At 37.0% G+C, this 26554-nt stretch overlaps 1 protein-coding gene across 1 annotated transcript; it reads right to left on the bottom strand.

The window, feature by feature from the left end:
* Window positions 1–341: 341 nt before the first annotated feature.
* Window positions 342–5306, bottom strand: lhx1b (LIM homeobox 1b). The gene is made up of 5 exons (XM_084113310.1): window positions 5016–5306; window positions 3264–3487; window positions 2745–3016; window positions 1809–1974; window positions 342–831 (listed from the first exon to the last, which is right to left on the bottom strand). The coding sequence occupies exons 1-5, from the start codon at window positions 5183–5185 to the stop codon at window positions 464–466; spliced, it is 1200 nt and encodes a 399-aa protein (XP_083969436.1). The 5' UTR covers window positions 5186–5306; the 3' UTR covers window positions 342–463.
* Between the last annotated feature and the right edge of the window lie 21248 nt (window positions 5307–26554).

The following is a 26554-nucleotide window of genomic DNA, read 5'->3' as shown; positions in this document are numbered from 1 at the left end:
TTCAAATAAAGGGTTTGTCCCAACAATTTTAATTTTCCCTTTTAAAGGCAAAACGCTCTGAGCTCATAACTCCACCGCATGGAGAGCAGAGAAAGATTTTGGTGTGAGATGATTTCAAGTGTCATTATGGCAAAGCCTCAAAAGGCAAAGAGGTCTGAGTCGTCAGGTTATGATACACATGTGAACAGACACACCAGGTGTTGTAAATATAAACATTCTGTTTCAGCTTTTCTTAAACTGTCGTTGGCTATAGCACAGCTATAAGGTCTGCAGACCCATATTTGACATTCCACTTTCAAAATACACAAATGCTGCTTAAATAGATAAATACATTAAATAAATAAGTAAACGAATGAACAAATAAATAATGTCAATAAATAACTAAATAGACATTTTGTAGCTATGAAATCACACATGAACAGACGTTTTCCCGTGTTTGTGTCCTGAATTAGTCTGTTGTTTGCTACCACACCGTTCCCTCGTTCATCTCTGAGGACAGACTGCTGTATCCATTGGCACTGAGAGAGTTCAGGGATGTGAAGGGTGGAGTGGAGTCACACATGTCAGAGATGCTGTGGATGGAGGTGGGTGCGCTGGGCTCTGGGCTGGGAGAGTCCCCTGGGTGATGCGATATCATCTCACTGAAGCATTGTGTCTCATTGGAGGGGTGGTGTGCTCCGTGATGATGGTCCATGCTCCCGAGAGGGGTTCCAGCTGGGCCAGAGGAGGTCATGAATCCTAGATCACCAGGAGTCTGGGCTTGGGAGGACGGTGGACCCTGAGGGAAGTAGTCGTAGTTTGAGCCCGGGCCATAGTACTCGCCTTGATAGTCTGTAAGAAAGAGGAGATCATCAAATGATCATTTAACTTCCTCACAAAGGCGAAAAGCCTGACTGCACATTTGTCAGCTGAAATCAGGTGTAATATTGATGTAATTACTGTGTTTTGACTTTGTAGGGCAGTATGGGTGAAAACTGAATACTATATCAATTCATTTTGACTGCTCAGTATTTTTATGTATTTTCATATTGTACGTCTATGTCTATCATTAAAAAAAATATCAGCCTTATATTCTAGCAAATTTGTAAATATATATATAGCTACAACACATGTAAACTATTTTTGTTTGTTTTTATTTTTGTAAGCATGGAATTTAGTTTTAGTATTAATGATTGTGTAATAAATCGTTTTGTTTTATATACATATATATTAGCCTATTGTAAAATAAATGTTTCAAATTAAATGCAATTGTATAATTGTTCACACACACATTTGTATATGATATTTATATTATTTTAATAAAATAATATGTAATAATAATGTTTTTTGCATGTTTGTTTTTATTTTTGTAAGCATGGAAACATTAATGATTGTGTAATAAGTTGTTTTAATTTTTAGCTATGTACAAACATATAAGTATATATATGTATAATTATATTTATATTATTTTAATATGAATTATAATATTATTAATTTTTATATAAATAATAATTAATTATTACCAGCCTTAAAACCTAACATTTTCTAAATGTTATTTGTGCAAAATGTAATAGGCTATTATTTTTTTTGTTTGTTTTTTTGTTTTGCATGTTATTTGTTATTAGTTTTGCATGTAAATAAATTATTTTTTATTAATTATATATATATATATATATATATATATATATATATATAATTATATAATTATTATATAATTATTATATAAATAATAACTGTAACTTGCTGCTGCATTCCAAAAAATATATTAGTAGCCTATATGCTATAGATGCATTTTTGTTTCTAGTTAATATTCATGAATATTAACTAACCGCCATAAAAAGAGAAATGTCCGTTGGCCATGAGCTCTCCTGGTTCCATCCGATCGCCCAGCGTCCTCATTCTCCTCGGACTGCGGAAGAACAAGTGTCTTCTGCCGCCCAGCGCGCTCAGCTGCTTCATGCGCCTCTCTTTAGAGCGCCGATTCTGAAACCACACCTGCGCGACAGAAAATACACACATTAGTTTCCATATTAATAAACCCCAGAAACAACATTGAGAGTAACGTTGTTGTTTGACAGCACGTGGAAAACCTAACGACTAAGAAAAAAAGAAAAACATTAGAACTGCAATAGATAGCCTATTTAGATGAAGCACGTAAACATCGCGTGAAGTCATTTAAAAAAAAAAGAAGAAGAAAAAAAAAGAGAGAGAATTTGGGTAAATTTGGAGAATTTGATTTTATACCAAAATCACTTGTCATTATTTCTGACACAAAAAAAAAATAGAAATAATGACACGCTCTCCACGTTTAATATTCCAACCCTATTCGTCACGACGGGTCGTTACTGCAGACAAGACAATTCAGCACTATTATCCACTGAATGTCATTGACTTTTTTGTCATTTAGACATCACGTCAGACAATTGCAGGGGACATATTTGCATACCATCACGCCTATTATCTGGAGTAGGCCAAATTATACAAAGCATGTCACTGCAGTTATTTTAACTACACGGAAATATTTTCCCACTTTCAGACATTTAGGCCTACATTAGGCTATTTTTAGAGACCTTTCTAGTTGTTAGGCCAACTTTTTTTTAACCAAGCTGTCCATACGCCACCAGTAAATACTGACATATTAAACGAACAGTTCCCACTATGAGCCGCGGTCTATGCGTAAAATAGCCAACGCACACCTGTGCGCATTCATCAGATAAACTCTCGCTGCCAAGTGACTTTAGTATTCGAGTTTTAGGCATACTTGCCTGAATGACTCGCATATTGAGGCCTGTTTCCTGCGCCAGCTGCTCTCGTATGTGTCTGGTCGGTTTGGGGGTTGCGGCGAAGGCAGCTTTCAGTGTCTCCAGCTGCTTGGCTTTGATAGTAGTTCGCGGCCCGCGACGTTTGCCACCCAGATTCTGCTCGTCGTTTTCATTGTTGCAGGTTTCCTTGTCTGACATGTGTCCAGTCTCAGAGTCTTTATCATCCTGCGGGTCTTGAGATTCTGGAGATAAGCTCGGGTCACTGCACGTAGTAACTGTACAGAGCACAGAAAACATTTAGTCAGGTCTCTGTCATAATATGGATACAGTTCTAAATAAATGCGCAATTTATATTTTCTTTCAAAATGTGCCACGAATTCGAAGACAACGCAAATTTACATAGCCTATATAATCAGCAGACACTGAGAGAGAGAGAAAAAAGCTTAATAGCCTTGAGTTTATTATTACACTGTTCGTGTAATTCATCGAGCAGACAAATTTATAATCTCCAAAATGACTCACCTGACAGAAGGGTTGCGTCTTTTCCGACGCTGTTATTCACGTAATCCTCCTTGCAGACAAATTTGTATTCATCCAGTATGTAAAGTTCTTCGCCAGTGGAAAGCTGTTTATTGCACATGATGCAGGTGAAACAGTTTAGGTGAAAGACTTTGCTTCGCGCTTTCCGAACTAGATCACTGGGCGAGATTCCCTGCGCGCAGCCTCCACATTTAGTGCCGTAACGTCTGCGAGAAGAGCACAGGCATTAATAAAGCCATGGAAGTCAAAAAAGCGAGTTAAAAACCAGTCGTCAAACTTCACAAAAACAAACTAATAAAATAGATACGAAAATGTAGCCTGTGAGAAAGATTGTTGGCACTGCAACTGTTTCATGAAAGCAGGTTCACCCATACTGATTTTTTTTTTTCTTTAAAAATTCTAATTTAATTCCTGATTCCATAGTAAGTTTATTACATGACATGTCTACACTTTAATTTACAGTTGTTTGCCAGAACCAACATAAAAGGTGTTAGCATTACAGGAATGTTGGTGACAGTGCTTGTAGATGTCATTAGATATAATATGAGGGTACCAATTATTATTACCATTATAACAATCTAAGTCAGGGGGTATTGGATACAACCAAAATCCGTATGATGGCAATACATGTCAAAATTGGCCTCTCCAGCAATTATGGTAAATAATAAAGACAGAGCAAAATAACATAAGAGAAAGAAGCGCGACACTTAAATATTGCAATAAACATAATAAAAGAAAAGAAAATAAAAATACGACGAAAAACATTCCAATGCATAAAGCTGATATATATATATACATATGGTTTGTGCATTGCATTTTGTGAATTACCTTTTAACTAAAGGTACTATAGGGCGACACTTTATTTATAAAACATTATTTTAACATATATTGTTATATTGTCAAATGTTAAATGGAACATAAATTAAGTCTTCCAGTTTTTTACATCTAAAACATTTTTACAATATTTTATTACACAATGATCTTTATAATAATTGTTTACACTATGTGGAAAGGTAGGTTTACTAATTCACTTGTTTTTACTGTTGTGTTTTACATTCTTGTTCTCTTAAATTGCTTTTTATAGTGATCAATAGGCTAAATACATTTTCCACCCACAAAGATGCATGAACTATAGTGTATGCAGAATTACTCAATTACAATTTTCAGGAAAGAGTTGCTCATATGTTCAGCCTTGATTTGACAGAATGTATTAACGGAATAAACTTCACAAGCCACAATATACATTCTTTTGTCTCTGCGCTTGCATGTAAATGCAGTTCGCTGAAATGGTTATCAAATGCGTTCTGTCTGGATTTCTGTGGCTTTCCTCTCGAGCTCATTCATTATTCAAATCCACTTATCGCATCTTTGCTCGAGCTTTTGCAAACAAACGCGTGCGCTGCGAACGATTGAGGCGAGGCAGGGAACGCATCCGTCAGGTGCTGCTGGAAATCTCATCCCCTTGCCTGACACTCATACCATGTAAACAAAGAGAACTGTTTTAGTCTGTCACGTAACAAGTTGTCTAGCAGCCTATTCGGGGGGTTAAAATGTGATGTGCACCAGTCGTATCGAAATTTCTATTTTTATAATTTCATTGTGCATTTATTATTTAGCCATGCTGAATTTTATGGTGTGTATGGATTATATATATATATATATATAAGCCTTTATATAATTTTTTTGCATGGGAAAAAAATCTAGTTTAAGACTTCCTTCGATTCAAATGCTCACCTGAAAAAGTCGTTTTTGCAGTAGAGTCGTCCTTCTCTTGAAAAGCATCTATCAGTTAAATTGCATTTACAGTCACAACATTGTACGCATTTTGCATGCCAGGCTCTATCCAAGACGTTGAGAAGAAACCTGTCCAGAATAGGCCTCTCGCATCCAGCACAGTGGATCATATTTTGTGACTCCAGTCACTACGTTGCTATCCTTGGTGAGAGGGTAAAAATCTGTTGCCAAAAGTTAGAGAACACTACGTGGTCCTTGATCCAAGTAAACAAAAAGTCATCAAAAAGGCAGGCATTGAATGTATTGCATCCCAAAATTTTGCCTGAAGATGACAGCACAGAAAAGGACAAGTGTCAGCTCCTCTTTAGACGATTAAACACACGTTGATGGTTTAGCATTAAGATGAATAAAAACAAACTTTAGTTGAAGTGTTAGTTCAATCTAACGTGGAATGGATACTTATTCTACATTTAAATCAATAGAGCGCGCGGAATCTCCAGTGTGCCCAGTGCCTAAACAGGAACAATAAACGCGTAAAGGTGTTTAATTCGTTTTTTTTAAAGGTAATATCAATGATTTCAAAGTATATCACATATATTCCTGGTCGTTTTGTTTGATTTCCACTTGCATCTCGCTCTGCTTCAGTCGCTGGCATGCGTTTGGATGCTGCCGAGAGACCTTATTCCCTGCGATCTGACGTCACGCTGGAACAGAACCAATCAGATTACAGTAATTTAGGTGGAAAACACTTTCCCCTGCAATTTCTGCTGCCTATACAGTCCATCTGGAAACAACACAGTGAGTATTAGCAAACAAACTCGCATGTTGACTAATTACATTTTAAAAATATAGTGGAAGTATTGTGTAAAAAATATTTTTAATGCAATGATATTTGTCTGTTTTTCTTAATTGATAATAAATTAATTCATTGTTGTTAGAAATTAATAATTCCCACGAAATGCAAGACATGGATTTAAGTCAAGCAGCTTCACTTTTATTCTGAAGGCTACTGACGGTTTTTTGTAAAGAACGACAGATTGGATTTATGGCATTTCATGACCCTTTAAATCTCAGCATAGAAGGATCTGCAGAATAATGGAAGCTTGTTATCAACTAAGCAATCCTTACCTGAGGCAATTTGAAGCAAGATGATTTGATATTTAATGCAACATGAAAATAAGATTTTTTTTTTACAATTATGGATCACTTATTGCTTAAATAGACTGCATGCGATATTGTTAGGCCAAATTATTCTATTAATAAAATATTATTTATTATATTAAACATTTTTATATAGCCTACTACACTAAAATTTCGTTTTGTCAGCAAACGTTTGTCAGTAACGAAATGTAGGCCTTTTGAAATATTTTAGTTTGGCATATATATGTGAATTCATAGTGATTAAAAAATGATGCACAATTAGAAAAAAAAAAAAAAAAAAAACACACGACCTCGACAGCCATGTGGGAAAAGAAGGACACGGCCGTTTCCAGCTCAGATTAATGTTCCTCTGCGATTGTTCTTCAGTACGGGTGAGAGGGCAAGGATCACTAATGATTATAATATAAAGTCTCCGGCTGCTGGAGATATTATCAGCGCGCTGGGAACCACTGGAGGAGCTGCACAGAGAGATATGACCACAACAGACAGCGAACAAGCCTCATGCCTGGATGCTATAGATATCATTAGCCGTGGGATTTGATCATCAATGCAATGAGAGAACGTGTTCTTACGACTTTATTGTTTTATCAAGACAAGTCATGCGTGCGTGCTTTACGCGATATCTAATCTTACAGCAGAACTTAGAGAAATGAATCATGCAATAGGCCTATGTGAAGTAAATAACCTCGGAAACTGTCAAAACACTATGCCATCCATAAAAATAAAGGTTCCAATTGTGTTTTTTGCCTTACTATTGTTCTAAAAAAAAAAAAACTAAAAAAAACGCAATGTCCTGGTGATGTAAAGAACACAGGGGGGCTTTACTTATCCTTTGTTAATGGATTATATGCTATTTAAGTAAAGGCTATAACTTAATCTCTGACTTATACTATAAATAGATGGTGCTAAAAAGTCTCTTTTTTACATGTTCCATAAAGAGCAGTGCTTATAGTATATATTTTTTACAAGATTTCTAGGGTTAAATATGGTTGTAAATTTAATTATTAATATCATTGAAGCACCTGGATCCCTCATTTTTTTTGACCAATAATAGGCTATAACATGCCTATTTTCCATTTTCTCTATGGAAAATTTGTTCTTGATAATAAATGCATTCTTTGATGAACCATTACACATTACACAAAATTTTAGGAGTTCTGCAGAAGATCAATGTGCTGTTACAATGCATCTTTGTGAAGAAAGATGCATTAGCCTTTAAATGTGAAAGAGGACACAGCTTTATTCTCACAGGGAAAGTGATATCTCACCGGTGTCCGACTTGCACTTTTATGGAATATTTGTCAAGCAGATGAAAAATATAGCCAATTCAAAAGAAAGGGTTGTGGTCAGCTTGTGCAGTCATCTTGAGAGAGAGAGAGAGAGAGAGAGAGAGAGAGAGAGAGAGAGAGAGAGAATCAGTACAACTGATTGTAAAACTTAATGTCTTTTGTGCTTGAATGGGTGTAAAGACATGGTGAACTACAAAGCCACCCTCATAAATAAAAAAACACGAGTGCTTAAACATCATACACCATCTTGTTTATTATTTGCCATTGCTTCAGCACGGTTTGAAGGATTTGCACGAGTAAGATTGCGTAAACTATTGTTTGAATCCTCTAGCTAAGACTGTTGCGGTGAACCTGACCTTCTGCGTTCAGCCTCTGTTGCTGTTAGATATGAGGCTGAGCTCCCACTGTTTGTTTTGGATTCCACTTCATCTCATTAGCACGTGTTAATTACTGCTAATTGAGTTCAACAAGATGAGATGGCAACCCAGAGGGACCGCTCATTCACATAATTTGCCGAAAACATAATTGATTATGATTTGCCAAATGAAACCACTTAGCACAGTTGTAGCCACACACAGGTGGTTGAGTGAATGTGTTTTGTGACTCTGCATATTTTGGGGGGGGGGGGTTGTAAATACGTTTGCCTTACTGATAAAATTTAAACCTTCAGTCTATTGCTCATTTCACAATCAAGAACAGTATGCATTTATGATAAAAGTTATGGGCTATGTTGCCTACATATTTGTCTAAGAAATATGCTTGATTTTATGCATCTATTAGTAATGAAATAGCCAAACCTGTTATGCCTGCTACAGACTGTGTGATTTCGGCAAAGATCATTACAAATCATACTGTACGACATGGTTCTAATTAAACTTGGGTACATGCATGTAGACTGTACGATGATGACATTGAATCGTAGGCTACGACAAGTTATTATAGAAGAATAAAATGTCATCAGCATGTGCTAATGGTAAACAAATAGAGCAAGATGAATCACTTTGGCAATTGTGTTTTTTATGCGCACTAAAAAAAAGGAGTAAGCAAAAGAGGAGAATATAAATGCAATCATTTCTTAGGGAAAAGAGGTCAAATAGAGGCAAGTAAGTTTTAGCATGGTCACATTGATCAATACGTCTGTCACTAGGATGAAGACGAAGGAGGGTTCAAAAAGGTTTCTTTAAACAAAATGGTTCTTTAATGAAAACAAACTCAGGTAATCCACAATGACAATTAAGCGAAAGTAACGTGCACACAAACAACAACCGACAAACACAGAGTGAGGGTGCAGGAACTTAAATACACAGTGATAATGAGGAGATGACGAACAGGTGTGATGATCTGATGAGTGTCCATGACAACCGATGAGGGGCGGGAAAAACAAACAAAGGAACACATGTGAGGAATGAAAATAAACTGAAAGTCCATGAAAGTGAAACTAAAGATGAATAAGTCCAGATAACTGTGACAACTCCATTTCATGTTGCATTTTTATTGGCTAGTCAGCAGACGTATAGGTCGTAGCAGCAAACAACGTGTACCTGGCATTAGAAAGGAATGTCCGCATACTTGGTCATGTAGTGAAGTAAAGTTATATCAGTAAGACTGTAGTTCTTAATGCAGGGTAAAGGGTTTTGCTCAGTGAATGGAGAGAAATCGCCATGGCAACCATTTGTCAAAAGGGAGCTTGAGGTCAGGCTGGTTTGGGTGTTGTGGAGAGCAGGTTTACCTTGTGGTTTTTATGCAGATTGCCCTAAGTGTGGATGCTATAGAACTGAGGGTGAATTGGAGCTTGGTGATCTCAATATAAGGCCTTTCATACATATCTCCTTATGTATGAAGTGTTTTAATTATGAATTAGACCGTTTCATGCTTGTTGGTCAGTGTGCTAAAATATAGAAACAGTTATGATGCAAACTGTTCACCAGCTACAGTACCTCTGTAGAGAACCCACTAAGGCAACTGTTAACCCAGCACTCTCATGGACATTGGTTACTTTTTACGTTTTGCCGAACTGAATGTCATTCGTATGTTTTCATACAATCTGGTCACGCCCCACTGAGGGTTAGATTTAGAAGTGGAGTTAGGGGTGGACATTCATGCTTACTTCTTTCTAAAAGTCACTAGTTTTCACACAAATCAAATTAAACAAATGTATAGAAATTCGCCACAATTTAAGTAAAACAATGTTTTTTTTCATGAGATTGGGTTAATTGACCTAGTTTATACGTCAGGAATTAGATATTCTTGGGGAAGAATAAACTTAATTTGCTTTCTAAAAGTGTGTTTTTCAAAAAACATTCACAACTTGCCTAACAATGCCCTAGACTATAATCATATTCACTATATAACATGGTCTTTTGTAATTTATTGCAAACAAACAAGAATTCCAAAGAATTAGATACTGTATGTGCTATATTTGCAGATTTATTAGCAAAAAACACGTTTCTGTTAATGTTTAGAATTTTTTGTATTTTTATATTTTCGTCTTTTCACTTTAATTTTAGTTGTAGTAATTTTGTTGTGCGTTTTTGTCACTTTTATTAGTTTATCAGTTTTAGTTTATTTAGTTATTTTAGTACTTTAAATTAAACCAAATGAAAGTGTAAAATGTTGCTTTGTCAAACTAGCTGAATATTTTTTTTTTAATTTAGTTTCAAGTAAGACATTTTTTTTTATGGTTTTAATTTTAGTTCTAGTTAACAATAACATCCCTGTTTTAAACAGTAAAACACAGTTTATTGAGCTGAGAAACCATAGATTTAGATTAAGACTGCTCAACCTAAACCTTAATTCTACAATATTTTTTTAAGCATGTATTTCAAATGCATGATGAAGCTACAGACAGCCACTCCTGACAGATGGCTGGTTGAAGAGTTTATCAAGTCTCTTTTTCTGTGTGAATGAGGCTGATAGACTGTGTTCTCTGTCCACAGACTCTTCACACCTGTTCTGCTTCACTTACGTTGGTTGACATGCTAGATGCAAAGGTATGAACGCAACAAAATAGGGAGAGACTTCCCTCTAATCCCTATTGACTGTCTCTCATTCAGCCTGCCAATTGATATCATGGATTTGTCTAACTCAATGATGTCCCTGCATCAGGCTAGCCCAGTTAAAAGATGTTCAATCATGCCAGAAACGCTAGAACTCAAACCCGAAAGCTTCACTGAAACATTCTGAAGAACATGAGGGCCACCTGCTCAACTTGAAAGGCATGAAAACACTGAACTTTAGGAACTGTGAATTCAGGGGCCGTTTACACTACACCGTTTCCAGCTAAAAATGGAAAACTTGTCATGCGTTTTGGCCGTTCATTTACACCATGACTGCGTTTTGGCGGCTTGAAAACGCAAACTTTTGAAAACGGGTTTTAAAGTGCAAGTTTTTGAAAACTATACTGTTATTGTCTCCAAGTAAATTACAAAAATGTGAATTTGTGAAAATGATATTGTCATGCGCATGTGTATTATGTATTCAGTCTATAGGCGCGTAGTTTTTCTTTACAAAGTGATGTCGCCAACTACTGGCCTGGCAGCATAATACAGCTTTTTTAACTGTTTTTGTGGATTTGTGTGAACAGGGATCATTTTGACAATGTTGTCATCTGTACCAAAAAAACTCTTTTTAGTACATTGTTGTAGTGTACACGACCCCGTTTTCAACAAAAAGTGTAAATCTTTATATGCGTTTTGGTTGTTTATTTACACGACAACAACGTTTTGGAGGCCTGAAAACACAAACTTTTGAAAAAAATTTTTTTTAAATGATACCGTTATCGTCTCCGTGTAAACAAAAACATGAATTTGTGCAAACAATGTCGTCATGCACGAGCATATTATGTTTACAGTCTATAGGTGCATATTTTGTTTACAAAGTGACATCGCCAACTACTGGCCTGGCAGCATAATACAGCGTTTTTAATTGTTTTCGTAAACTACAAAACGCAAATTTGTGAAAACTGTGACATCATGCACATATGTATTACATCTTCAGTCTAGGTGTGTAGTTTTAACAATGTTGACCTCGCGAAAAACACAAAGGAAAAACTTCCGTTTTTGGTACATCGTTGTCATGTAAATGTACCCCAAGTCTCTAGAAAGAGAGGGAGAATTTGAGCATAGAAAGATGGTGAACTCTATACTCCTGGCTGTACAGAGGAAGAGAGACTTGGTGGCTCTCTTTTGCCGTGAAAACTGTGACGTCATGCGCATACGTATTACATGTTCAGTCTCTAGATGTGTAGTGTTTTTTTTTTTTACAAAATGACATTAACTATCATAAACTACAAAAATGTGAATTTGTGAAAATGATGTTGTCATGCGCATGCGTATTACGTATTCAGTCCATAGGCGCGTAGTTTTTCTTTACAAAGTGACATCGCTGACTACTGGCCTGGCAGCATAATACAGTGTTTTTAGGGAGAATTTGAGAATAGAAAGATGTTCCTGGCTGTACAGAGGAAGAGAGACTTGGCGGCTCTCTTTTGCCATGTACCCTGAGGGGGTGAGACAGTGGTCCTCTGGCAGTGAGAGGACCCTGGGGACTCAGTGCCTGGAGCCTGCTGATGATGGAGATTGATGCAGGCAGAGCCGCAGACGCCCCAGACGTTCAGCGAAATTAAAAGGCTATTTTGTCAAGTTGTAAAAGAACAGAATGGAGCAGAGGGTGATGGGCTTCCCCTCCTCCTTTCTTCTGTGTGTCTCTTTAGTGTCATCAGGCCCTCAGGGACAAAAACCGTTACATGCCTTTTACTCTCTCTCTCTCTCTCTCTCTCTCTCTCTCTCTCTCTCTCTCTCATAAACACACACATACAAGAACACATACTTAAAGATACAGACAAAAAAATGAACACATATTTTGTGAAAAGTTTTAGGTTACACTTTTTAAAGAAAATAGATTTTTCTAAAGAAAATATGACCATGCAAAATGCACACAATTCTAGGGTATTGTTAATTGCCAGGATGTTGCTATGCAGTTGCTTTGGTGTTCAGGGTGGTTACTAGGTGATTACATCCTGGCTCAAGTTAAAAGTCTCTATGTTATTATGGTCCAAATAAAGCTTTTGTTCGACATTAGGAAAAATGATGCCTGTTTAATTTTTTTGTTTAATTGTTTAGTTTTTGCCATGATGCTGATGCTGTAGAAAAACAATAGCACAACTATCTGGTCATATGACTTAGGGGAAAAAAACAAGAGGGTGCATAAAAATTTTGAGCATTTAACTCACATTAACATACACATTAATTTCTAAAACGTAATTATTTTCCAGATAATATTTTAGCAATTTTCTTTAGTACAATACTGGTATAAAAGCCAGTTATTTCATTATGAAAACAATTACTTCATTTGTTTTGTTTTTGTCTTGCACTGTATTTTTGATGCTTTTTTATGCATAAAATATGTGGCTGCCTTCATAAGGGGGTGACAAAACTCCTGATTTGAGGTATCATCAAAGGGTTTGTTAGTGAAGCTCTGCATTCTCTCGCTCCCCAGAGCCATTTCAAAGTCATTTCCTTTTACTTACTTATTTGGACATAATGTGCTGATCATTTATCCTCAATTTGAATTTAATTGACCAGGTGACCTGAGGATGCACCCCGGCCCTGGAGGACAGCCCTGACTGAGCAGTTGGCACAGAAAAGGAACAGAGAGACAGACTGAAACGAGGAGGGGCTAGACACACACACACACACACACACACACACACACACACACACACACACACACACACACACACACACACACACACACACACACACACACAGGTCAAGCTTGTGTCAAGTAGGGAGTGGAGACCATCTGAGTTGTTCACCCTCATGCTTTGTGCAAATCCTGCCAGTTTTAGTTTTTCTGTGTGTGAATGATGGGATGTTGAGAGGTGTCCCAGAAGGTTGAGATGCACAAGTATCATCATTCCAATTTAGCTTGACACAATTTTCTCAGAGCACTCGCAGCTGGTTCAATACGACTCACTCGGGAAAGGAATTCAAATCAAATCTTAAATATCACTCTGTTATAAAATTAGACTTATAAAATTGACACTAAAGCATACTGTGGCGAATATGAGAGCATAAAATGTTGTGAAAGCATGACACAGCATATTCAGTATATTAATTTGGATTTGGATTAGACAGTTTTTAAAAAACCTATAATAACTAATAATGTGATACATATTTTTGGTCATACATACATGAAAAAGGTAAGAAACAAATAAAATGTATGCATTTAAAAAAAATCATGCCATAGTTTATTATTCATTTTTGCATCTATAATATTGTGTATTCATTTAAATTGCTTACAATCAGCATTTATCCATTGGAAAATATGAACATGGTTAAAATATGCTAGCTGTGGATCAAACAATATTCATGTCCATTACTACAGAATGTACTGTCTGTGAAAGCAGCCTTCTGCTGTACCCTGGCCTGGCTGATGATTACGGATCTTCCCTGCAAAACTGACCAGCAGTGGCAGTAATCAGCTCAATTTACAGAGGGGTCCTGACCCCAGAGCAGTGATAGCCCTGTTCCATCTCAGCTTATCATCTCCAGCAGCCTGACCCACTGATCCCGGCAGAGGAAGCCACGGGATCAATCAGCCAACACTCTCGCGCTCAAATGGGTCTCAGTGTTGGAGATGGCGCTGAATGTGCACTCAAAGACAAGTCAATATGACAATATGAAGTTTTCTGGAAGAGGAAAAGGAGTAGTTCACTTTAAAATGAAAATTACCCCATGATTTACTCACCCTCAAGCATATGACTTTCTTCTTTCAGACGAATACAATCGGAGTTATATTAATAAACATCCTGACGCTTCCGAGCTTTATAATGGCAGTGGATTGCAACCATCAGTTTGAAGCTCATGAAACGTGCATCCATCCATCCATCATAAACAAACTCCGGGGGTTAATAAAGGCCTTCTGAAGCAAAGCGATGAGTTTGTGTAAGAAAAATATTCATATTTAAAACTTTATAAAGTAAAATAACTAGCTTCCGGCCAAACGAACATACGTGCACCTAAAGCGTAACTTATCCGAGTAATGCGACGTACTGCTGATATGCACTTTTTTGAGCTTCAAACTGATGGTTGCAATCCACTACCATTATAAAGCTCGGAAGCATCAGGGTGTTTATTAATATAACTCTGATGATTTCCATCTGAAAGAAGAAAGTCATATACACCTAGGATGGCTTGGGGGTGAGTAAATGGGGTAGGTAATTGTCATTTTAAAGTGAACTACTCCTTTAAGCACATTCTAGGTTAACAATAATGAAACATTGGCGGATAGTGAAAAGGAACACATTCTTTGAAATCTGGGGGGGGGGGGGTGGGTAAAAGCTAAATATTTATTGCAAAAGACAGGTTGTTCAATGCACCCACACTTCCAGGCGTATCAGCTGCTTCTTCATTGCCCTGTCTCACACCCACCATTCACAGACATGTGTCAGAGACCTCCAGGCCAGTACCCCCCTTTCCACACAGCAGTCACAGATGGGACCCTCACAATAGCCCCCAACCCTGAGCAAGCTGGCCTTTCTCATGCCCGATTACACCCCAATAACGGCACCACAATTGATACAGTGACTCCTGGGGACCCTGCATGAGCCGTGTCAGAAGACAGTTAGAAGACCTTATTCTGCTGTGATTGTCTGCAGTGTCTACAATCTGTGTATTTGAGGATCACATGATTAAGAGCAAAATAACTTATAAATGCTTTCTGAAGAGGTCTCATAAGCAAACAGTGCCTTTTGTGTCAAGCAACCTACCAACCAATACATAAACCAATAAATACATATTTAAAAAAAATTAAATACAATTTGTTACATTATTTGAAATGGCTGATTATTTAAGATAATCATATGTTTCCACTCAAAGCAGTATGACCATATTTCCCATAAATACTGGTGGACCTGTAGACACAATGAATGCTGTAATATTCCAATAAATCATCTACAAATATGGATTTTCCCCCTAGTCCTAAATATGTGTTTACAGCATGGTAATAATAGTTGTTTGTCTATGTAAATAACTTTTCAAATTCTGGTAGAATCATCTACATCTTTACATAATCTAATTATATACATGGATATTATTAATTATGGAGTTTCTCTTTCAAAACATCTTTTGAGCAATAACAATTCAACCCTGCTACATTGAAAATATTACAAGGCTGAAGCTTAAACCAGCAAACCATATCCTTATCCAGCAAAATGCCATTGCACCACACCAAAGTATTCACTTTCAATATTTTTGTTATTTGTGCCAAGGTTAAAAATAATAATAATAATAAAAAAAAATTATGTATATATATATATATATATATATATATATATATATATATATATATATATATATATATATAAAACGCATTTCGGAAAGAAAGCTAGACAGTGAAAGCATGATATTTAAATTTATTTCAAATTCTACAGTATATATTTTATCAATTCTATTTAATCCTTTAAACTATAATGCTGATATATGGCAACATGCAAATTGGAGGAAAAAACTTTATATAGAAAATATAATATTTATGTTGCATGGCACACCATGCAGAGTTAAAAGTTCAGTGTCTGTGATTTTTCCTTTTAATTATATCAGTAGTCACAGGGATAGAAAATGGACAGAAACGCACAGATTCCTAAGAATAACCCAAAGAAACTTGCATGCAAAGGAGAATGTAACAGTAAAGAACCCAACGGGAGATACATTAGCATTGTCAGTAATGAATATACATTTGTTTTCCATTTGCACTTCTGCCCAATTATCTCTGACATTTGACATATGCACATGCACTGCTAGTCAATAAGAATACAGAGGAACATTTTCTTGTAATGATGTTGCTGTATGATATAGATTGCATGGATTGAATAGTCCTAGTAAAGGATATTATCCTATGAGCAGGCCACAGCACATTTATTGTCGAGAAGGATATTTCAGCATTTCCAGTGCGGTGTGTAGCCAATATAACGATTGATTCTGTACTGTTATAAGCACCAGCCAAGCATATATTATGAGACAGGGCTGCCTGTCGGTGGAGAAAAATCAACAACATGTGGCAGATTCAGATAAAATGATGCATGAGGCACATCGCAAAGAGTGCATGTGTGTGTGAATACAAAAAATACCTCAGTAGAACATTCGACTTGATTTATCAGTGCCCTCACAAGTGCTACAGCCCACAACAGAGCTGCAGACAGACTACATTAGACATAGAGTTGGTCCAGCAAGCCATCTACAGTATGTTATCTGTGACAAACATACTCAGAGTGTTTTCATGCTTGTGTGTGTGTGTGTGTGAGAGAGAACCAATGTCCACATTATCGGCAACATTCAAAGGTATAAAACACCCCACAGTGTCTTATCAGCGTCCACTGGCCTTCATTTCTACCTCGTGCCCTGGCACACCTGTCAGCACTTTAAGATATGCAAATGAAGGAGGAGGAATACTCCTGTCAGATCATTACCATGCATTACCTTGTGCTTATCTCCACATTAATCCCTCCTCTACATAATCACATTTAGGCTTTCTCCTCTGATGAATGGGAACCATGGGTAAATATAATCTTTGATTGAATATCAAGGAATTTTCAATACCTTGATGACACAATGAAAAAAATGAAAGGATTATGCGATCCACTTGTTAGACTGTAACACGGGCAACATCAATAGCGATCAAATCATCTTATTGTTAATTTAATATTTTTCAGAAGCATTAAATGGGATAGTTCACCTAAAAATGAAAATTCTATCATCATTTACTCATTCTCATGTTGTTCCTAATTCAAAAGACCTTGTTCTTTGAAACACAAATCAATATATTTTTAATGAGACTTGAGAGATTACTGTCCCTCCATTGAAAGTCCAGGTAACTAAAACTTAAATGATCCAAAAAGGTTATGAAGACATCGTAAAACAAATTCAAATGAATCGAGCGGTTTACTCCAAGTGTTGTGAAGAGATATGATCGCTTTATATGATGAACAGATTTAATTTAGGATTGTATTCACATATAAACAAACATAAATAAAGCACATATGGTAAACACAGAAGCTTGTGAAGAAACCTGCTGCTGGCGACTAACAACAAACTCTAGCTTGTATATACTCTTGTGTACTGTATGTTCATATTTTGTGCTTTCTTGTTATTCGTTTGTCATCATCCACATGCTAGAACAAACCTCATTGGTTTTCATGCATCACGCACACACAAGTACCAATGAGGTTTGTTCTAGCATGTGGATGATGACAAACGAACAACAAGAAAGCACAAAATATGAACATACAGTACACAAGAGTATATACAAGCTAGAGTTTGTTGTTAGTCGCCAGCAGCACACACTCAAAACCAGATCAGTTCAAATCAGACAGAAGTGTAGGTGCACTGAGCACAGATCAAAGAAATATAATCTTCAGATATCAGATGAAAATAATCTTCAGGGAGTTTATTAATATCAGAGCGCTGTTAAGGAGGCACAGTTCAAACAAATTTCAGATTTAATTGTACAAATGCACAAAGGCTGAAGGTCCTTTTTAGTACAATTAATGCCTTTCTAAATCCCACTCCTTGTGCCCCATTAGAGATTTCTACTGACCTGTGTGATCAGTTTTTAAATCATTTTATTCATAAAGTTGAGTGCATTCTGTCTAATGCCATCTCAAAGTTCTTTTCCTCCAGAAACAGCTTCTCATCAGAACTCTCTCCCTCTTTTTTTAACCTGTGTCTCCTTCTCTACTCTATGATATTATTTCTATTATGAAGCCTCATTTTGTATTTCTGATTTTCTCACACATATTTTTTAAAGAGGCTTTTCAAGCCTTAAGTCTGGTCATAACTGCTGTTATTAATAGCTCCCTAGCAAATGGAGTTGTGTCAGCCAGTTGTTATTGTACAACCATTGTTAAATCTTGATCAGCATTATATGAATAACTACAGACCCATTTCCAAATGATCCTTTATTTCAAAAGTCATGGAAAAAGTTGTACTCTCAGATTTCATCTTACCGGAGTACTTTTAATATTGTTGACACATTTTAGTCTGGTTTTAGAGATCTACACTTTACTGAATCTGCTTTGTTGAAGGTTACCAATTCTATTTTACTCTCTCTTGACTCTGGTTCTTGCTGTATTCCTGCTTGATTTAAGTGCTTGATCAGGTAGCTGGGTTTCAGGGACCTGTGAAGAAGTGATTTTAAAGAGAGAACTATAGGGAAATCTTTCCCATCTCATGCTCAAATCTCTTATGGTGTTCCACAGGGTTCAATTTTGGGACCTCTTCTTTTTGCTTTATATATGATTCCCCTTGGTCATATTATTCAAAACACAACTTATAATATAATTTCTATACCGATGAAATTCAGCTTTATCCTCCTGTTAAACATAACAGCTGTTCTGTGTCTAATCTGTTTGAATGTCTTTGTGTCATTAAATGCTGGATGGACATGATTTTTTTACAGTTAAATAGTGATACAACTGAAATAATCATCTTTGGACCATCAGTTCTGACTTCTGCCATTATGAGGTTAGCATGGTCCATACTCTACCAATGTGCGCAACAGAGTCAAAAACCTTGGAATCATCTTCGATCCAACTTTGTGTTTTGACCAACAGATCAGTGCTATTGTGAAAAGCAGTTTTTTCAGTTAAGATCCATTGCTAAAATTAAGAAGATGCTTTCTGAGAAGAACAATGAAAGGGTTATTTATGCATTTATAACATCAAGGTTAGACTACTGTTATTCCTTCTATCTGGGTTTGCCTAGATTTGCTTTAGATCGTTTGCAATTGGTGCTAAATGTGCAGCCAGATTATTGACAGGCACTAGAAAACGTGAGCACATTACTCATGTACTCGGCTACAGGTCAAGTGATTTCCTCACACCGTATACTGCCTCGAGATCTCTTCGGTCATCCAGTCAATTACTCCTCTCAGTCCCTCGTTCACGTTTTAAAGCTAAAGGTGACCAGGCTTTTTCGGTTGCTGCTCCCAGGCTCTGTAATAGTCTTCAAAAAGACACATTTTTATTCTTTGTTTTAATTTTATTTTTGGGGGGTGTATAATTTTCAATTGTTTATTATTATTTTTTTTTATTATTATTTTCTGTCTAATCTTTAAAACAGTTTTAAATCTGTTTTACTCTACCTGTTCAGCACTTTGACTTCTGTTGTTTTTTAATGTGCTTTATATATACACTCACCTAAAGGATTATTAGGAACACCATACTAATACTGTGTTTGACCCCCTTTCGGCTTTAGAACTGCCTTAATTCTACGTGCCATTGATTCAACAAGGTGCTGAAAGCATTCTTTAGAAATGTTGGCCCATATTGATAGGATAGCATCTTGCAGTTGATGGAGATTTGTGGGATGCACATCCAGGGCACGAAGCTCCCGTTCCACCACATCCCAAAGATGCTCTATTGGGTTGAGATCTGGTGACTGTGGGGGACATTTTAGTACAGTGAACTCATTGTCATGTTCAAGAAACCAATTTGAAATGATTCGAGCTTTGTGACATGGTGTATTATCCTGCTGGAAGTAGCCATCAGAGGATGGGTACATGGTGGTCATAAAGGGATGGACATGGTCAGAAACAATGCTCAGGTAGGCCGTGGCATTTAAACGATGCCCAATTGGCACTAAGGGGCCTAAAGTGTGCCAAGAAAACATCCCCCACACCATTACACCACCACCAGCAGCCTGCACAGTGGTAACAAGGCATGATGGATCCATGTTCTCATTCTGTTTACGCCAAATTCTGACTCTACCATCTGAATGTCTCAACAGAAATCGAGACTCATCAGACCAGGCAACATTTTTCCAGTCTTCAACTGTCCAATTTTGGTGAGCTCGTGCAAATTGTAGCCTCTTTTTCCTATTTGTAGTGGAGATGAGTGGTACCCGGTGGGGTCTTCTGCTGTTGTAGCCCATTCAGTTAAAGTTGCTCTTCTATCAGCTTGAATCAGTCGGCAACAAGGCATTTTCGCCCACAGGACTGCCGCATACTGGATGTTTTTCCCTTTTCACACCATTCTTTGTAAACCCTAGAAATGGTTGTGCGTGAAAATCCTAGTAACTGAGCAGATTGTGAAATCCTCAGACCGGCCCGTCTGGCACCAACAACCATGCCACGCTCAAAATTGCTTAAATCACCTTTCTTTCCTATTCTGACATTCAGTTTGGAGTTCAGGAGATTGTCTTGACCAGGACCACACCCCTAAATGGATTGAAGCAACTGCCATGTGATTGGTTGATTAGATAATTGCATTAATGAGAAATTGAACAGGTGTTCCTAATGATCCTTTAGGTGAGTGTATATATATATACACTATTCAGACATAGAAATAGATATTTGGATATTGCTTTCTGTAATTATTTGTGCAAGTCTCTCTTTAGCTGTAAATTCATATGTAAGTGTCAAATTTACAAGAACCATATCTTTGTTGTTATTTGACTTATTAGTTGCAATCCATTCATTTGGACAAAATGAATAAAGCTGGAAGGAGTTAAATGTCTTCTTTGGTCTGTTCTTCATCCGTTGGTTAAATAAACAGAATAGTCTGATCAATCTAACAGCCTGGACGTTCTGAGAAAACAGAAGATCCTGGCATCTGTGTTGGTGTCTCTCAAAGAAATCTCTACACCCACATATGAATTACAGCAGGATGGACAGACGATGTGTTTGCCAAAAAGAGGGCTGGTCAGTGTGTCTTTGTGGAGATCAAGGGGTTATACAACGGTAGGGGTAGCCAGACGGTGAAATGGGGGTGACGGAGGAGGTGAAAGAGGGCAGTTTGCACGTGTCAGAGTGACACTAAGGAGAGATACAGGCAGATAAATCAGCTGAACCTCACAATCCCAGCATCCATTTCTTCACTTCATTGCTCCTCAATCATAAACATTTACTCCAAACACTCACTGTCAGATCAGAAAGACCTCTGGAAATGTCTTGAAAAGCCAAATGGTAGAATCACATAAGCCCTCATCAATATTTAAGGAATGGTTTTATTCTATTAAAGAAGTTACTTAGTGGAATGTCCAAGCTGCCATTTTCCAAACAGTGGAAGTGGATTATAAGCATCACAAAAGTATACAAAACCATCACATTGTGAGATGTAGTCACAACTACAAGAAACTAAGTTGCAAATTTATAAGTCATAATTACAAAAAACAAAGTCACAATTGCACAGTTTCAAATTACATTGCAAGATACAAAGACATTGTGAGACTGACAAGTTGCAATTATGAGAAACAGTCACAGTTGTGAGATATAGTCACATTGTGAGATTTACAATCACACTGCGAGATATAAAGAAACAATTATGAGATACAAAGTCGCATTACGAGAAACAAAGCTGTAATTGTAAAATATAAAGTCACATTGTGAGATATAGTCACATTGTTAGATGTAGAAGAACATTGTGAGATATGTCGCAATTATCAGAAACAAAGTTGCATTTATGCGAAACATTGCAAGATATATAAAGTTGTAATTGTGAGGCATAAAGTCACATTGTGAAATTCAAAATCACATCGTGAGATATGAAGTCTCAATTACGAGAAACAAAGTCGCAATTTGGGAGATATAAAGTCATTATTGCAAGATACAGTCATATTGTGAGATTTGAATCATATTGAGATATGAAGTCGCAATTACAAGAAAGGACGATGCAGTTGTGAGATATAAAGTCATTGTAAGATCACAATGCAAGATGCAATTATGTGAAACAATTACTAGTTACAGTTACAAGTTACAAGAAACAAAACCGTTATTGCAAGATATAAAGTCAAACAAAGTGTAATTGTGAGATATATAGTCACATTGAGTCATAAAGTCACAATTGGGAGATTTAAAGTCACAATTTTCTTTTTTTTTATTCTGAGGCAGAAACAATCTGCACACAGTGCATTAGAAGAAAAACATGGATAAACACGAGAGCACACTAAGCTGATGATGATATTAATATTTCCACTCTTTATTGACCCAGAGTGATATTAGTGTTAGAGATCACGAAATATGACCTAAATATGATCTATCTATATATAGATGCAATATTGTTGGTTTAATGAGTTGATTACACTTTTAGTCTGGTTGAAGCCTGTCCATGCTTTATTTGTTATGGTGAGTCAGTCATGTTTTTGCATCATATGTGTGTCTGCATACATCCATGACGAAAGATAGACAGGTGCTGAGCTACTTTAGAAAAGCCCCCATCACGAGGAAGCCCCGCCCCTGCTTTGCATGTCTCATTTTAATGTATTGAGTGGGCCATCTGTAACCCATTCATCTCATTCAAAAAGCCGTTAGAAGATCTCATCCCTCCCTCTTTGCCCTCTGCGGCTCATTAGCATAAACTCAGAACGACATGCACAAACACACTTCGGGCCTCCACGAGTGTGTTTACACATGCATTCACGCTCACACACAACAAACGGTGAGACATACCAAGCTGCTTATGATCTAACTTGTATTTAGAATGAAATTTGATTGTATATATCACAGCAGGAAATAATGTTAATAGTCCTCATTATTTCAAAATGCAGTTTTCAATAACTGTTTCAATGAGCCATTCCCCATTCTGTTTGATTCAATATATTGCATCAATAAACATTTAACATCCACAAACACATACAAAATGCATTATCCCTGCTTTTTTTTTCTTCAATCATTTTTCATAAAGCTCCCCAATCCCTCAGCAGAGCGTGCTAGTGTTGACTAGCCATTAATCACAAGTCTTATCTGCCACACTGGACACTGTTTTTATGGCATCCTCAAGTCAACATGACAGGTCATATCAGTGTTTCAGTCCCTGTTTGCCACTGAAAGCTCACTTCTGCCTGTCTGCTCAAAGACTAGATGGAGATATGGTGAAACACAGCAGATAAAGTACCTCACCTCTTCTTTCTCTAAGTCTTTCTCTTTCTCTTTTCGCACATCTGGCAGGTATAAAGTCTGGACCAAAGCCCTAAGTGGAAGTAGTTGGTGATGGCAATGAACGACAACATAATTTCCTCATTGTTTTCACCTGACAACACAGCGTGGCTTCCATCACCCCATTAGCTGTTCTTACAACAGGAATTTCTTATTATTGCTGTTACTATGTTGTTTAAAATGTGCATTATATATATAAAACACAATATATATACACGTGTGCGTGTACAGTATTCCCTCTCTTGCTATATAGTGTAGTCACTTTGCCATCTAGTGTGGTGACCCTTCACATGTAGTCTCTTTTGCCTAACGCATCACATAAACGATAAAATAAATTCCTTGAAGGGACCATGGCATGTACCCTTCGCTTACAGACTTGAAGGGCCCTTTGAGAAGGGAATCCGTTGTTAGCTTAGTTTGAAATGCCCCTACAAATGGCTTCCCCTCCCAAAGTGCCCTTCAAGGGTGCAAAAATGGCATTTGGAATGCGCCCTCAATTGTTGACATATAAGCTCAACAAATTTGGTCTTTGGAAGAATTTGAAAAAACTGAGACGTAAAAGACTTCTCCATTCTCTGTCAAGGAGAAACAGTTGAAAGACATCATGTTTGTTCATTGAAATGAGAGGGACTCATTGCTTCCATTGAAACACATCCAATAGAATTCTGTAGAAAAACGGATTGAAACAACCCCCAAATCAAGACAGATTCTCCTGTCATCGTGTCATAATGAAATCTTACAATTAGGTAATCCTTGGATATACTATTGCAGTGCACCTGGCCGTTCCAAACATGAAGCTCTCCTCCATGTATAAAAAGGACGCCCAGGTGAAAGCGATGGTCTGGACCTTTAAAGCAGCCTTATGATGAATGCGTTTGGCAGGCCGGCGGATGATAGAGTGGAGCGAGTGATACGATAGCGCCAGGCTCTTTGAAGCCTGGCAGAGCCTGAAGGCATGACTCCACAAGTCCTTCAGCCCCTCATGAGTTAATGTCCTAATCTGTTTTCAGCAGAGCCCTCGCAAGCATGCGCAACAGCCAAGGGCAAAAACTAATGAAATGCTCTTTTAGCCAGCCATCATTAATTGGTCACAGTTAGAGAGGGAATGTCAACACGGAGGCTATTATCTGCTCTCAATCTCCACAGACATCCACACAAATGTTCCAGGGCTTTCATAGCTCCCTCCATCTCTGTCAAAACACCTCCAGCCTTTAAGCCACTGAGAATGTGTAATGACTCATAGTTTAGCCACTGTATATAGTTCATATATTACATATATGTAGAAATCTTATAGAAAACTCATCTTCTGTGCCTAAATTAGATAAGGTTACTGTATTATTTCAAAATATATTTTCACTATGCATAAACCAGTGTAGATGTTTCCTTGTGAAAAAGGACACAATATGATTTTAGTCACGAAACTGTACTTTAAGTACACTTAAGTGGCTTTTTATTACATATTACATTATATGCAAGCAGATTTGTAAAAAATATACTGTTTAGATTTGAAGTAGGCCTATACAAGTGCACATTTAATACAGTTAAGTGCACTTCTATTTCACAAGGGTTACCACATGCAAAACAATTATGTTATCAGAAATATTTTTTTTTTGCTGTCTACTGAATGTATTTTTGTATAAATTTGTTTATGCATGCCAACCTGAAAATGAAAATTTCGTCATTAATTACTCACCTTCATGACCGTTCCAAACCCGTAAGACTTGTTCATTTTCGGAACACAAATGAGGATCTTTTTGATGAAATCTGAGAGCTTTCTGTCCCTCCATTGACATGTAAATAAAAGCCTAAATTCAATCTGTTCATCATATAAAGCACTTGAGTCTCTGCAGAAAATTTGGACTAAACCGCTCAATTAATACGGATTAGTTTTACGATCTCTTTATTAACTTTTTGAAGCTTGAAAGTGGTAGTTGAGTAGACTGTCAATGGAGGGACAGAAATCTCTCAGATTTCATCAAAAAGATCTTCATTTCTGTTCTGAAGATGAACTAAAGTCTTATGGGTTTGGAACAACATGAAGGTGAGTAATTAATGACAGAATTTTCATTTTTGGGTGAACTATCCCTTTGATCTCGTTCCTGTCAAATATTTAAAATCAAATTAATTTAAATTAAATTACATTAGAATCCTGAATGAACTGAATCAAGTTGAAATTGAGCAAATTTATGTGCATTGAAATATAAAATCAAATGTGATGACAAAAGACACAAACTGTTCATACTGAAAAAAAACAAAAAAAAACTTATTGAGAGATTAAAAAATGTACAGGCTACTAAAATGTTAATATTTTAAAATGTCAAAATGCTAATATATTTTATTACAGAATACAAGTATTAAAAGTCAACCAGCTTAATGCACTGCACGAAATAAATTATTTAAAAACTCACAGCTGAGGGTTGTTCATGGCAAAAAGGAGCATGATGAAGTGTGGTCTTTGTGTTTAGTTGAATGTATTTCAATAGGCATGAGGAGACAGTATGTTCTTGCGCATTAGGTTGTGGGTGCCATGAACGCTGACCTCGGGCTGAGGTGTGAGGGGCAGTGGGCTAGTGCTAATGGAGCTGTAGTGAAGAACAGCTGATCCCAGAGCTGGAGAACACAGACTTCTCTTCAGTGCCGCTTTATTAAGGGACTCTGGCTTCTTCAGGCCTGGACTGACGTGAATGCTCAGAACAAAACATCACAAATATGGTGGTGCCAATCGACAACAGCCTTAGGCCACTCCAGAGTCAAGCTCAACACTCCTGTTCAATACATCACACAGCAGGAGAGAGCCAAAGGACTGCAACCAGCCCTCCAGCCTGCAAGAGGCCTGCAGGGACACGCATAAATATTCCATTCCCAGAACTTCACCATCCAGAATCAGCCTTGGTTTGCCTGTCATTGGAGCCAAGAGCAAAGCTTACAGATGCTAATGAATGATGAATTACCCAAAACTGCATTTGTATTAATACTTTTCGGTAGAACTTTATTTTACAGTCCTGTTCCGCATGTACTATGTACTTATTATCGCAATTACAATAATTGGGTTATAACTAAGTACTAACACTGAACCTACACCTAACCTTAACACACGTAATTGCCTTATATACCAGTACTTTCTTGGGTAAGTACACTGTAAGTACATGTACTGTAAAA

Source organism: Abramis brama, assembly GCF_963993115.1.
Source record: "Abramis brama genome assembly, chromosome: 5".
In the NCBI taxonomy this organism is placed as follows: domain Eukaryota; kingdom Metazoa; phylum Chordata; class Actinopteri; order Cypriniformes; family Leuciscidae; genus Abramis; species Abramis brama.
This window is presented reverse-complemented; position numbering and strand designations above follow the sequence as displayed.

Bases quoted from the DNA above. Each gene is read 5' to 3' on its own strand.
- lhx1b (XM_084113310.1), bottom strand. From the start codon at position 5,185: ATGATCCACTGTGCTGGATGCGAGAGGCCTATTCTGGACAGGTTTCTT. The intron at 1,975-2,744 runs GCAAGTATGCCT...TCTGTCGCGCAG, and splicing joins TCAATATGCGAGTCATTCAG to GTGTGGTTTCAGAATCGGCG. The intron at 832-1,808 runs GTTAGTTAATAT...TCTTTCTTACAG, and splicing joins ACATTTCTCTTTTTATGGCG to ACTATCAAGGCGAGTACTAT.